At 40.0% G+C, this 13992-nt stretch overlaps 1 protein-coding gene across 4 annotated transcripts in view; it reads right to left on the bottom strand.

Moving 5' to 3' along the window:
- FAM13C (family with sequence similarity 13 member C) overlaps nucleotides 1-13992 on the bottom strand; it is a 112069-nt gene that overhangs the window by 14132 nt on the left and 83945 nt on the right. For all 4 annotated transcript variants that reach the window (XM_087432178.1, XM_087432179.1, XM_087432175.1 and 1 more), the window contains 4 exons: nucleotides 9934-10144; nucleotides 8682-8820; nucleotides 3766-3847; nucleotides 2111-2322 (listed from right to left, as the gene is read on the bottom strand). In XM_087432178.1, coding sequence (XP_087288304.1) covers nucleotides 2111-2322; nucleotides 3766-3847; nucleotides 8682-8820; nucleotides 9934-10144 — 644 coding nt within the window. The remainder of the gene's footprint in view (nucleotides 1-2110; nucleotides 2323-3765; nucleotides 3848-8681; nucleotides 8821-9933; nucleotides 10145-13992) is intronic.

Genomic DNA, 13992 nt, shown 5'->3' with positions numbered 1-13992 from the left:
ATTCTCCACACAGCAATCAAAAAGATCTTTTAAATGTAAATCACACCATGTAACTTTCCTGCTTACAACCATTCAACAGCTTCCCAATACTTTCTACGGCTTAAAATGTCCTGTGTGATAGGCCCCAATCTATCTTTCTGACTTCATCTCATGCCATCCCGTGCTCCAGCCCGTAGACCTGAGAATTCCAAGCACAAACAAGCTCTTCCTTCAACACCTTCATACTTGGAGTCCCATCTGTCCAGAATGCTCTTTGCTGCTCTCTTGGCCTGCTGATTCTTCTTCATTAAATATCACCTTATTGGCCTTCCTAATCACCCTACATAAAGCGGAAACCATACCCTTATTTTCTATCATTTCATCTGTTTAATCTTTGCACAGTACTTATCAAAATCTTTGATTCAATTTACTAAGTTGTTTATTTGTTATTGTATCCCAACTCCCAGAAGAACATGAGCTCCATGAGGGCAGTACTCCCCATGACTTCTCTATCTTGTTTACTTTTTATATCTAGCATGTATCACAGTTCACAACAAATAGTAGGCACTCAAATCTTGCAAATGAATGATTGCCCACCAGTCACCAGGCATCTCCTTTTATTGCCACAATAATTATACAAGTAGAATTTATCTATATTTTATAGATGAGGAAGTTGAATCTCAGAGAATTAGTTCACTTGCCAAATGTACATGGTTAGAAAGTGGCTCATTCAAGCACTGAGTCCTGCTCTAAGTCTACTATAACAATCCCTTACTGTCTTAGTCAACTGAGTAGATCATAGAATTAGGACTTGGGTGTTGACCAAGCTGCTTTTATAGATGTGGTCAAGGTAACTATAAAATACAGGCAAGACCATCAGAAGCATCACAGATGTACCTTAGTGTGTACATATATACACAGAAGTTATCCACTGGCTATCACAAAAGTCTAGACTCTGTGGTGGGGGAGGGGATAGGTTGGCCGAGTGGATGAAAACCTTCTATTCACTTGTCGCATCATATTATATTGGTTATTTTTAAGTCTAAAATATTTCATAAAGATAGAGGTGGCCAAGGGCCCATTTCTACTTGTAGATCACAAGTCCCAATGTAAAGGACTAGTCCAGGGGCATATGGGTGAGCCTTTTGAGATTTGGCATATGTTGCCACCTTATGATTAAGACCAGATAATGTACAATAGAACAGGTAAAGGCAGCATTCTCCTCAAGACGACTTCATTCCAAAATTAAATATGCTAGTTTGTTCATTCATCTGTTCATTCACTCAGCAAACATTTATTCAATACCTGCTATGTACAGACACTGCAGGATCATGAGCAATAAACAGCCTTTCTACTCAAGAAGTTTCAAGTATAGTATGAGAGACAGAAAATGGCATACAACATAGTTAGAGCTGTGATAGGGTAGCTACAACTCTTATTCAAGAAATGAAAGGCAACCACACCACTCTTGAGGTTGAGACAGGAAGGAACACAAGGGAGGTTCCTTGGCATAAGCAAAATATACAGAGATAGGCAGGATAAGGAGGGATTAATCAGGTAAATACTAATTGCTTTCATCTTCTTCTTTGTAAATTATAATAAATCTTTTCTTTGAGCTCCAGGCTCATATATCCAAATGCCTAATTGACAACTCTATCTGGATGTCTCACAGAGATTTCAAAACTAAGATGTCTAAAGCTGAAGTCTTTAGACAGCTACCTCTCTATTCTTATTACAAAAAATACTAAACCACTTCCCTTACTATTTATACCTCATCCTTGTTTTATTATCTTTTAAGAAAACATACGGTAAAATGGAATTGTAATCCTAGTCTTGGGCCCATTTGCTAACTTATCAAGAGAAACTGGGGGAGAAAAGGATACAATATACCCTAGTGTCTTTGCCATTTGCTTCCCATCAACAGGCAACATGATAACCTCCAGAATGGCAACACATCCTGGAATCATGTGGCAACACCCACAGGTCACGGCCAACAACCCACTAGAAACTCATCTGACTGTAATTTCAGAGTCAGTCTCCTAAAGAGGTTTATGTGGTGCCAAACTGCTCTGACAAATTGGTCAAAACCATGCACCACGTGGAGTGTTGGGGCCCTGTGAAGATACAGTACCTTGGAATCCTCTTGAGAGGGAAGCTGCTCTCTCTTCTCCTTCAGGCATGTCAACACAGCATCTGGAGTCTCCTCTCCAGAGGAGCTTGGCTCAGGGCCCACAGCTTCTGGCTTCCCATTCTCTCTGGGGACCATGGGTTGCTCACAGGACAGGTTTCCAGGTGGGCCTTTAGGAGCACTGCCTTGTTCTTCTGATAGCTTCAGCTTCAGTTCTAAGAGAAATGCCATGAGTTACCATGAGCAAGGAGGACTCACTGGTCCTAATAAGAGCAGAGAGCTGAAAGGGAGGAATTCCCTCCCCTGATGCCAAGTCAGTGGAAATGAACAGTGCTGATGATGCCTTTTCGTGGGGCAAGGGCAGCCTTAATAAGGCTGCCAATCAGATGTGAAAATAGAGGACTCTAGAGGCTGGGATCTCATGGAGATGGAGGATCATGTGTAGGGGTAACTCAGTGATTTAGATTTCAGAGGAGGAGTTCTGGAGTTCAGTGCTATCTGGCCCCAAAGTTTCCACCGATTACCTACCATGGAACCTGAGATTCTAGACTCAAAGATTCATTAACTTGGATTTTGAAAGGTTTGCAGTCATTAAGAGCCCCAGTGGAAATGCAAGTACTTCTGGAAGGTATTACACATGCGGACATATGAGGAAATACAGGAGGGATGGGAAAGAAGAGATGGGCGTGCTAGCCCCAACTTGACAGATTCCACAATTTTGTCTAACGCTAGCTTTTAAAATCCAGGAATCACCATTATTGCAATTTGGCTTTATATAAACCTACATAATTAAAAATTTAAAAAAAGCCATCTGGGACTTACCAGGGAATTACATTTCAGAATATGCTAGGGGACTGGTCATTTGAATGAGGCCATTTATATTGATTCTCAATTACATAGCTCATTTTCTTTGTTTCATGATTTTTTTTTAGTTAGACTCTGGTGTGGTGTTTAAACACTGCATATTTTATAAACCTGCTACATCATTACAGTTTAATACCACTGAATTAATATTCCTTTCCAGTTCTTTATCACCATGCTTCTAGAAATTTGGAAAAACACCCATGTCTCTACATATTGAAATAAGAGTGTGGAGAGGAGAAGAAGAAAATAAATTTTTATTGGTAAATAACCATAGTCCTTTAAAATGGATTTTAGGCTTAATTAATATTCCCACCACCATCTCTAGAGAGACAGAGAAAGAAGAACACTGGATTAGAAGGCAAGAGAACCGAGTTTTACACCTAGCTCACCACCTCCCAGCTATGTAACCTTTCCCTCTCTCTGGACACAGATGTCCCCATCTGTGCATGACGTATGTGGAATAAATGACTGCTCAGGCCTCTTCTGTTTCTAACATTCAAGAATCCAATAACCCAGGGAAGTTATTACTCCACACGTTGAGGTGTTCCTGGCACTGAAGTGAATCATTCCACTTGGGAGTCTGGAGTTCCTCAGTCTCTTTATAAGATTTATTAAATGGGGCCAAACAATGAAGGGGACACAGGACTCTCTATTTCAAGATAGGGCCTCCAATCTATGCGGGAGATAAGCTTAAAGAGGACCCAGGTGGAAAAGAATCAAAAACACCCTGGAGCACATTATCACTATTTTAACTGCTTCCTTTCTGGGAAAAGAGACCCTTCGCTGGCATTTACCTTTGAGCTGTTTACGGCCTTTAGCCAAATCATTCATCCATTTCAGAACTTCAGGATTAGAAGTCTTGTCACCATGTGAAGGCTACCAAGGGAGAGAAAAATGGGGGTGGAATGGAGGGAGGGAGAGAAAGAGAGAAAAGGAAAAACAAAATTTTTAAACAGCCAACAACAGTTTAGGAATAAAACATATTAAGCTGGGAGAGAAATTCAGACATGAAAACTCCAGCTGTTGGAGTTGCTTCTGAAAAACAGAGCAAACATTCTTGACCTCCTCCACACTTTCATCCTCGCCATGAGCATTGTTTCTAAACACGTCTGGTCACCCAGCATTTTTCACATAGTCCTAACCAGGCCAGTGTCGCTCCAGTCTAACCCTCAATCACCTTGTGGGACACCTGCACCCCATACCTCACTGCCAGGCCATTCTTTTAATCAATGTAGATGACTGCACTGATACAAACCAGCACTTACTCCCTTGCCTGTGCTCACATACATGGCTTAAGACCACAGCCTGCCTTGGGAATACTGACAAACTGGAAGATTTAGTTCCTGTCCTCCAAGTTGAAGAAAGGAGACCCCAGGATCTCTAAAACCTAAAAATAGTCTGAAAAGTCAGTATGTCAGTGGAATACCCAGATTTCTAATCCTCTCACTATTTATAGATTCAATATCCTACTGGGCTAACATTAAAATAAAACTTAATCATAAGTGAGTGACCTTGGGAAAATTATTTAGCCTCTCTGTGCCTCAGTTCATCTATCAAATGAGGATTATAATACTGTCTCCCTCATAGGATTGCTGTGAGGGATAAATTATTTAATATATGTGAAACACTAAAAACAGTTCCAGGCACATGCTAAACACTATAGATGTGTTATCTAGAATTACAGATATTACTATTGTTATTATTACTGGCAGTGGTGATAATGGCAGTAATGTTGCTACCAGAACTTCAAAGGAATCCTGAATATGTCTTCACAGACAAACATACGTGTAAGTATGTATGTCCTACCAAGTAGCTAATCACACTTGGATGTGGCAATAAGAATATATTTTATATTTTAGAAGGATATGACTCTGTTAATACAAATCATTCACCTTGATTTCTGGATTTCTTCTCAGAGCATACAAGTGTATTTTCTACAGAAAAGAGAAACTAGGAGAAAAGGACAACCAAACATACTTAGCCTCCACTCCCATAAATCAGTAAGAAACTTTCTTAAACAAGTTGAGGCCAACCTGATAATTTAAATGCAGGCTCAAGAAGATTAATGGGTACTTTGAATTGAGGATATACAAGGAACTATATGGGAATTCTCAAGATGACATGATTATAAACATCATAATAACAGCCAGAAATGTGTGCATTGTTAGTGACCACATCTAGGGGCTCTGCAATGTTTCTTTAAGGATCCACTAAATCCATGTAACATTAGCAAGTTGTTAGTAAGAAAGAGGCATAGGGAGAGGAATGTGTTTCTCTCAAGTTCAAAGGAAAAATCAGTGCTTATGTGACAGGATCATCAAATGTACACGGGATTAGATATGTTAATTGTTTAAGACGAAAAGAAGATTGAAGGAAAATGACAGTGATTTTTTCCAAGGAGAGCTCAGATGGGATGCTATGGTTTCCAGAAGGGAAGCTATGGTTTCCAGAAGGGAAGCCCTGGTTTCAGGACCATGGACAGGGACACAGGGGCCCACCTCCAAAACAGCTTAGCCAGGTCCTACCCATGGTCGGCTAGCATGATGTACTGTGCCACTTCCCTGGTATATAGTTTAGCACTTTGGCTTTGAGTAGCAGTCTGGTTATATGGACAGTCAATGCTTTATATTTGGTTTCTCAAAATCTTCCCAGTATTCTTCACTCTGATCTGAAAACACATCTTGTTCTCTGGAACACATCTTTTTCATTGGATATGCTCCACACAGTTAATGCCATGTTTTGAAATACTGCCAAAAATAAAAATAAAAACCTAAGACCCTAAGCCAATGACCACCAAAGAAATGAGCTTTCACTACTGCAAATAGGACTTATGAGAAATTTAAGGCTGAATTTTCTGATAAAATATGTTAAAGCTTGAAATCATTTTAGTGAAATGAATTTTTTATTTCCCTACTCTTGGGGGAGCTTTCAAAAGAGGTTAAATCAAGCTTACAAGGATGGCAGCTCTCAAATTATGTGGAAAGTTTTCATGTACGAGCTGTGGATCTTCAAGACTTCTAACTGCTGAACTGAAATATTCCAGTTTAATAGACCCCAAGGGCCATACATCTAGAAATCATACAGTGTAGATTTTGTTCAGTGCAATTATAATGGGGATCCCAAGTCACATAACTGAGGGTAGCACTGGACCAGATTTGTGGTCTGCCAAAACAGTTCAAAAGACACTTTAGAAAGATTTTTGGATTAGAAATTAAAAGACCTACATCGATTCCTTGTTGTGTCACTGCAAGGGGAAGTGGGAGAAGTCACTTCCCTTCTCCTGGCCTCAGTTTCTTCAATGGTCAAATAAGAAATAAGACTGGGTGATCTTTTCTAATTCTAACATTTTTTAATTCCACTGAAAGTGGAAATCTGGCTGAAACAGACTTTTTTAGTTCCATGAGTGTAATGATACCTAAATGTAAAATCAATTGTAGGGAATAAACACGGTTTTGGATAGGAATGTGAAATGGTTACTTTCAACAGAGAGGGAAAGATGTATGTTGTACTAAGGCTAGCACCAAGGCCCAGCAGGAGCTCAGATTCAAAAATTAGCAGTGAGTGCTATTAATTCCACAGTCAGGCTGCCAAGAAGGAAAGCCTTACACACAGCAACCAATTAAAGCCCATTGACATGTCAAACCTCTCACCACAGCCTGACACCCTGACAGGAAGGGTGAGGGGAAGAAAGCCGTGTTTCCTGAGACGTGGAAGGTTCTGATTACACCAAATACTTTTATACACACTGAGGCAGTGGTGAACATGAAGCCTTCTTCCTCTACTGCTCCCAAATCCATCCACCTGCATGTGTGAGTGTTTAACTGTGTGGCATGTGTCTGCTCTGACTCTAAACCTTCTCTTGACAAAGGCAGGAGATGCCAGGAGTTCTCTTCCAAAATAGGCAGCTGCTGGATGGCTATTATAGTTGAGGGTAATCCAGGGTTTGTGACTGCAGGTAGAAAAATCCAATGAAGAATTAATGTGTACAATTTTCCTTCATTTTCTCATAAGGCAGAGGCTGCCATGGGATAGCCTGTTTAAATATCACTCAAATAGATTAAAAAGCTAATAATATCTAGGACCACTTACTTTCTCTGTACCAAACCTGTAAGAAGCATTATATATGCACTTCCTGATTTAATACTCACAAACTTAAGAAGTCACTACTAATATTAACTCCACTTTACAGATGGATAAACTGAGACTCAGAAAGGTAAAGTAACAAGTCCAAAGTCAAAAAGTTCCTAAGCGGCTGTGCTTAGATTCAAATCCAGGACAGTCTGACTCGAGAACTGCCAGGTTAGAAGTATTAATAGGCCCTGGGAATGGAGCCCCTGTGTGTTACCCTACAGTTTCCAATGTGAGGCCATCTAACATTCCAGCAGCAAACAAGGATAATCAGCTTCTCTCAGGATATCTGCAGTTTTCAAAATGTGGACATTTATGAATTTTACTCCTATTCCTCCATTACAAAACCTACTCATCGTTAATATACCACCCAAGCCTGAGCTGATAGAACACAACTACATTAGGCCAGTTATAAGTCTTCCCTGGGCCTCAGTTTCCTTATCTGTAAAATAAAGGCCTATACTCATAATGTGTAGAGAACCCTCCTGCTCTATAAAAGAGAATAAGTAGCTGTGACCGCCTGACTTCAAGGAAAAGAAGAATCTTCAACACCTTAACTAAGGTTGTCTTGAAAACCAATCTGATTTTTTTTACCATTTTGCAAAGCTAAAAATCACTCCTTAAACCCTACTTCTAGTGAATTTGAAGCCACTGTGGGAAACACAGGACAGGAAGAACGGAGAAGTAGAATATAACCTGCTCTTACCTCCCTCCCCAGATCTTATCCTACATTCACAGGGGCCTGCTGATTGCCTCTCTACCAAGTGCTTGGTGAGCCTTTAAATATTTCAAGGTGTATGAGACATTATTTCCTGTTCTCTTTTATTCTAACAACAAGCTGTTCTGGGCCCTCTGCCAATGACCCAATATCTTTGTGCAATTCTACATGAATATGATTTTTCTCTATGCCATAGTCACCATTAGGAATAAATAAAACTAGCATTGGCCATTAGGACACTTACTTCTGACACTATTGTTTCTTATGTAAGAAAAGAAAAGGTTTATGATTGCAACACTGCAGCACCAGCATGAAGACTGGTGTCTTTCCAATGGGAAATGATGGATCAGGGTTTGTTCTTATGAATGGCCTGAACAGAGGCCATAAGAGGTCCTTATCCATCAACCAGGAAGTACTTTAACGTCAAAGAAAACTCTCTCTCCCTCATTCTGTTCCACAATGAGAGATTCTGCCCTTTGGGTTCTTAATAGGTTCTTATAAAAATGCAAATGCAAAAGAGTTAAAGAAAAAAACAAGAACATAACTCAAAAGCTTTCCAAATTTCAGTCCCAGGGACACTAGTAATAGTAAGATTCCTAGGGTAAAAAAGGGGGGATCAATAATCAAATCAGTTTGGAAATAAGAGCTGTAATCCATTACTAGGAAATATCGTAGCAGAGATCAATTGACAGCATGTGAGAACAAGACAGATTCAGGATGGGAACTCAATTTATGATAGGTCCTGGGTTGGTCAATAGAAACAGAGCTGTCCCCTGGCACATGGGGGTACCCAAAAAGAAAGGACAGAAAAGCCCACACACCTCTGACACAATCTGCTCTTATTTCAAACCATGGGGTCCTTACCCGATATTTCTTTTCTTGTTCAAATTTTTCTTCAAATTTCCGAATTTTCCGCTTGAGGCTCTGGATATGTTTGGTGAGTTGGATAATCGTCTGTGGCTCCTTGCCATCACCACAGCTGCACCGTGAAGAACTTCGGGGCCTGCCATGATTACAGGGAGGGAAAGAATCATCAAAAACAATGGTATTCCAGTAAACACTGCTGCTGGTCTAGAAACTAAGCTTCCTGGATTATCAGAGAAGTCCAGAGGGCAGTTCATTATTTGATGAGTCTACTATGGTAGCATCTGCTTATTAATGGAGACCCCTGATCACAGAACTCTATTACAGGCAAACGTCATCAGGGACTTTAGTGTACAAATGTCAGAATATTAGTCCAGGAAATGTGTTTCATAAAGCTTGGAGGAGACCAATTTAAGACTAAAAAGAGAGCATTGTTGTGGTGTTATCCTCAGTAGGTTGCATGAGCCCCACCTACCAACGTTTTCAAGGAAGATATAGATGAGTAGTTAACTTTTCTTGACATAACAGAGCCTTTGTGAATCTGATGAAAGGAATGGGCCCCCTCTCCAAAAAATATGTTCACCCTCTCACATGACACACATTTTATAATAGCAATAATTCACTATCTCACTCAATTCCATCAATAGACAGTCCATGGACCCAGGTTTGGATAAATTCATGAATAACAGCAGGAGTTATTAAGGAGAAACTAAGAATTCCCTGCACATATTTTTAGTCAAAAGAGGCTCATTTTAGCTATGTATCAAAATTATTTGTGGAACTTTAAAAAAAAAAAAAACACAGAGTTCCACACGTTTTTGGGAGGGGGGAGGACAGCTATTGTAAGCTACCACTTTTCTAGAATCTAAGAAGAAATTGAGGTAGACACCTCCCAAGTGTTGCCACAGTCTATCCATTGAGCCCACTGTTGGACATGGAAAGAATATGGAGCTCATCGAGAATGATATTCCTGATATTTGCATGTACCTATACTTACTTAGGACTCTGGTCATTTCACCAAAAATGTTAAACATGTGAGCCCTGGGGTAGCCTGTATCTCACGACCATTTCCTCCTGAGACAGCATCCCAACTAGAAAGTACACCGATTTTGGCCATTTATCGTTCAGGTCTTGCCACTGTATTTGGTAGGCATGTTGCACTATTTCAGACACATACTTCATTATAGTTTATAAACGTAGTATTTGAAAAACTGTATGAAATGAAGATGACAACAAAACAAGGTTTTCTTACATCATAAACTGCTGAGTGCTGGGTGGAGAAGGGGCTGATTCAGGGTCTAAGTTGAATCTCTGGCTTTGGCTGAAGATGGAGCATCGCGGTGAGAGCAGCGGGTTGTCACCATCAGTGATGTGATAGAGCAGCCTGCTGGTCCCCACAGACTGGAGGTCTTCTGGTGTGCTATCTGCTTCATTCTGCCCATCTTTGTGGCCTGGCGCAGGGTCTGGGGAAACAAGATAAATCATCAAGACTCAGAAGTGACAGAGGGCTTGAGACTGTCATGTTCCTAAATAAAGATCATAAACATTCATTATACTGTCTTGCCTCTTTGTCATTTCTTCCTTCTGGGGATATGAAAGGCTTTCAAAATACTGTCATGTTTATTCTCACAGAACCTGGATAGAAAATATTACAAAGCCACCACCACCAAAAAAAAAAAGGAAACACAAATTATTTTGGTCTGAGTTATGGAGTCAGTGTAGCCCAAAAGTATAACAATCCTCTCTCTATTTCATTATTGCATAGGGAGGGTATATTACAAAATGTTAGAGTGGAAAAAAACAATAAAATGGAGCTGGAGCAAAAGATGATAGATTATGTGGAAGAACAGGGATAACAGAATTGCTAGTGAAGGAAGACAGAGGAGAAAACAAAAGAGGAAGAGAGGAGTCCTGAGACAGAAAATTATTCAGTAGTCATTAAAAATGATGGAGAACTCTGCTTATCAATATGGAATGACATTCACAATATGCTAAATGAAAACCACGGATATCATAACAAAACAGTAATGACTCCATTTTATATAAAAGCATACATTTATGTGTACAAATAAATGCACTAAAAAATCAAAGAAGCTACATAGCAAATACAAGAAAGGTAGAATCAGGAATGATTCTGTTTCTTCTCTAAAACTTTATGTAGTATTTTATTCTGGACAAAAACTAAAAAGAAAACCTGCTCTAAACCCTCTCCCCAGCCAGGCAGCTCTGTGCCTAAATGCTCACTATGATCATTCTCCTTTTAAATGAGCTCATTAGCTCCCCACCTCTGGGTCAGTCCAGAAGGTGGGTACCCCTGTGCTATGGAGGTGAGGGCAGGGGAGTGAGGAACATTAGGACACTGAGTCAGGGTGGCCAGGACAAGAGTCTTTCCATCACGGGGCTCTGTACAGAGTTATTTGAGCAGCAGCAAAAACAAACTCCTTCTCAATTTTGCCCAGCAAACAAGTCAGGACAACCCAAGGCTTTCCCTTACTTCTACTACCCCAAAGAAAAGGGAAAACAAATATTTCCTGGGTGAAAAGCAGAATCTGAAAATACTGACAATCCACTTTTCCAAAATAAACATTTATCAAAATTTGGTACCGGATGAATCTTAATCAGGTTTAGAATGGCTCATGTTCTCTAGAGCTTGAAATGCAATTGCTTTGTGTAACATCAAAGGTCTGATTAGGTCCTCATGTGTTTTCAGTTGGCTTCTCCCCTGTTGGGCTGTAGACTGGGAGGGTGGATAACGCCTCCTATTGTGCCTTTGAAGCTCATTGACAGCACTTCTGTCAGTGACTGAGTCTGGTCAGAAATAGACGGAGTGAGGGCTAGGGAAGTGTTGGAGCCAGTGGAAGTCCAGTCCCCAGGCCCACAGGCAAGGTGTGCTGGTGTGACTGACACAACTCACCACAGGCAACACCCTTGCTAAGAATAATTTACCCAGAAAACACTGCAGTTTGTCAGGAGTCCTAAGGAGTAACAATAGTAATAGTTACTAACCAATAAATCACAGCATACACTAACAATGACCTTTAAATTTCTCCAGGGGGTGTATGGGTTCCTCACTAAATCCTTTTCTTAACCATTAGACTCTAAGAAGAAATGCATTTTATTCACTTTACCTGTTTTTAGGCAGTATCTTTTGGTAATAATGGGAAGAAAAGAATCTTTAGCAAGCACCTGGGACCAGCATATTTTTGTTGAAATGGGAAAGGTGTGAGGGCTTCAACCCTTCAGCTCAGCTGTAGCCTCAGGGTCAAAACCAACTTGAGTCTCTTGGTGCTGGTTTATAATGCCAAAATGGAGGTACCTGGGTTCCCAGCCATATGACTGTGAAGTGGAGGCAAGAAAAGAGCTCAGCTTCTGAAACCCACAGAGTATTTTCTAAATAGAATTTCAAAGACTCACAGATCATTATGAACAGCTCTGTTTGCACTGCATTGCAATAGTAACTGTAAACCTCCATTTACATGGCATCTGTTTTCCATGGGCACTCGCATCATTTACCAGTGCTGCCTAATTAACATACCGACACCCCTTTCTCCCCAATTTACCACTGAAGGAAGCAGTGAGCCAGAAAGATCCCAAAGCAACCAGTTGAAAAGCAACAGAGTCAAAAACTGGTAATTTGGTAGTGCTTCAGTTCTTTGTCTAAACTCACCATTTGAGTTGAAAAGTGGCTTAATTAAATCAGCTGGCACATTTATATGCGTGTGCATTTGTGTAGACAGAATTATTGAGCTCCTTGCTCAGAAGAGGCCAGCATAGATTCAGAACCAGCCGTCACTGCTACTGTCCTGGGAACAGAGCCCAGGGCACTGCTTGCAGACCCTGCTCCCCAACAGGGAGAAGCTTATGGCAATATTCAACTCAGGTGGCTTCTGGGTGGTTCTCTGGGGGCACATCACTTTTTTTTCCAAAGGAAGGGGTAGCCTGCCAGGGCCCATAGTGTGATGCAGTATGGTTTAGAGGAAGAGGTCTGGGAGCCAGGAATCTTGTAGTGCTTACACTTTCTTGTGGGACTCAAGAGAGTTCCCCATATTCTCAGTGTCCTGGTTTGGCCCATCTCACAGGGCTGTGGTAGCAAAGTAAAAGGAGATCTGTTGTCCACCATTGTGCCTATAGTTAACAATACTGTATTGTACACTTAAAAAGTTAAGAGTGTAGCTCTCAAGTGTTCTTACCGCAATGAAAAAAATTTTCTTTTCCTTCTTTGTATTTTCTAAAATTTCTGTAACGAATATGTCTTAATTTTATAGAAAGGAAAAAATAAAAGTTAATATAAAAATTTGAAAAAAAAAGGAAAAAAGCATTCTGAGAAGGGAAATGAAAAACAACCCTGGGGGCAGCACAATGGAGAACAAAGATTGTGAGTTTGAACCCCAGGTCTACCACTTGTTAAGAGGTGCTTCAGAAATAATGGACCTTTTTAAATCTTAGTTTTTTCATCTGTAAAATGGGGAGAATAATGGTGCCTGCCTCATAAGACTAAGCGAGGATGAAATGAAATAAACCTGTAATTTCTGGGGGCTGGTGTGGTGGCGTAGTGGTTAAGTTCACGCACTCTGCCTCGGCAGCTTGGGGTTTGCAGGTTCGTGGGTCCAGATGCGAACCTACACACCACTCATCACACCATGCTGTGGCGGCATCCCACATACAAAATAGAGGAAGACTGACACAGATGTTAGCTCAGGGACAATCTTCCTCAAGCAAAAAGAGGAAGATTGGCAACAGATGTTAGCTTAGGGCCAATCTTCCTCACCAAAAAACAAAACAAAACAAAAAACTATCTTCTACAGAATTTTTGCCATATCCACATAAACCTGTTTTTTTTACTCTATCTATATATAGAGTTAAAAAGTACATATTTTATATAAGTTTATATATTTACTAGATAAATTTACTATGCATTTTAGATAGACAAATTTCAACTTACAGTTTTTTAAAATTTCAGCTTCATCCTAGACCTCAATGGCAAAGAAATCATGAATTTGATATGCTAGCTACATATTTTTAATAATATACATTAAAATAAATTCCTATTAAAACTAACAATGTTCATCCATGCATCCTTTGTGTAGCATATTTGGTGAAACATTTAGCATAGAAACTGCTAAACACAGTAACCAAGAAAACTATCATTTTAATAATTATTATCATCAAAATAAGGTAGTTGAATTTTATCTTCTCTTATTGAACACCAATTACACTAGGAGTCCTTATGGGGTTAATATGGGAAATGAGAACCAATATATCCCTTAACATATTGTCCCTCCTACCAGTTTTTATAAATAAGAATAACAAT

The sequence above is a fragment of the Ceratotherium simum genome, chromosome 6 (assembly GCF_057802395.1).
Source record: "Ceratotherium simum simum isolate JZ-2026a chromosome 6, ASM5780239v1, whole genome shotgun sequence".
Taxonomy (NCBI): domain Eukaryota; kingdom Metazoa; phylum Chordata; class Mammalia; order Perissodactyla; family Rhinocerotidae; genus Ceratotherium; species Ceratotherium simum.
Note: the sequence above shows the minus strand (reverse complement) of the source record. Positions and strands in the feature narration are given on the sequence as shown.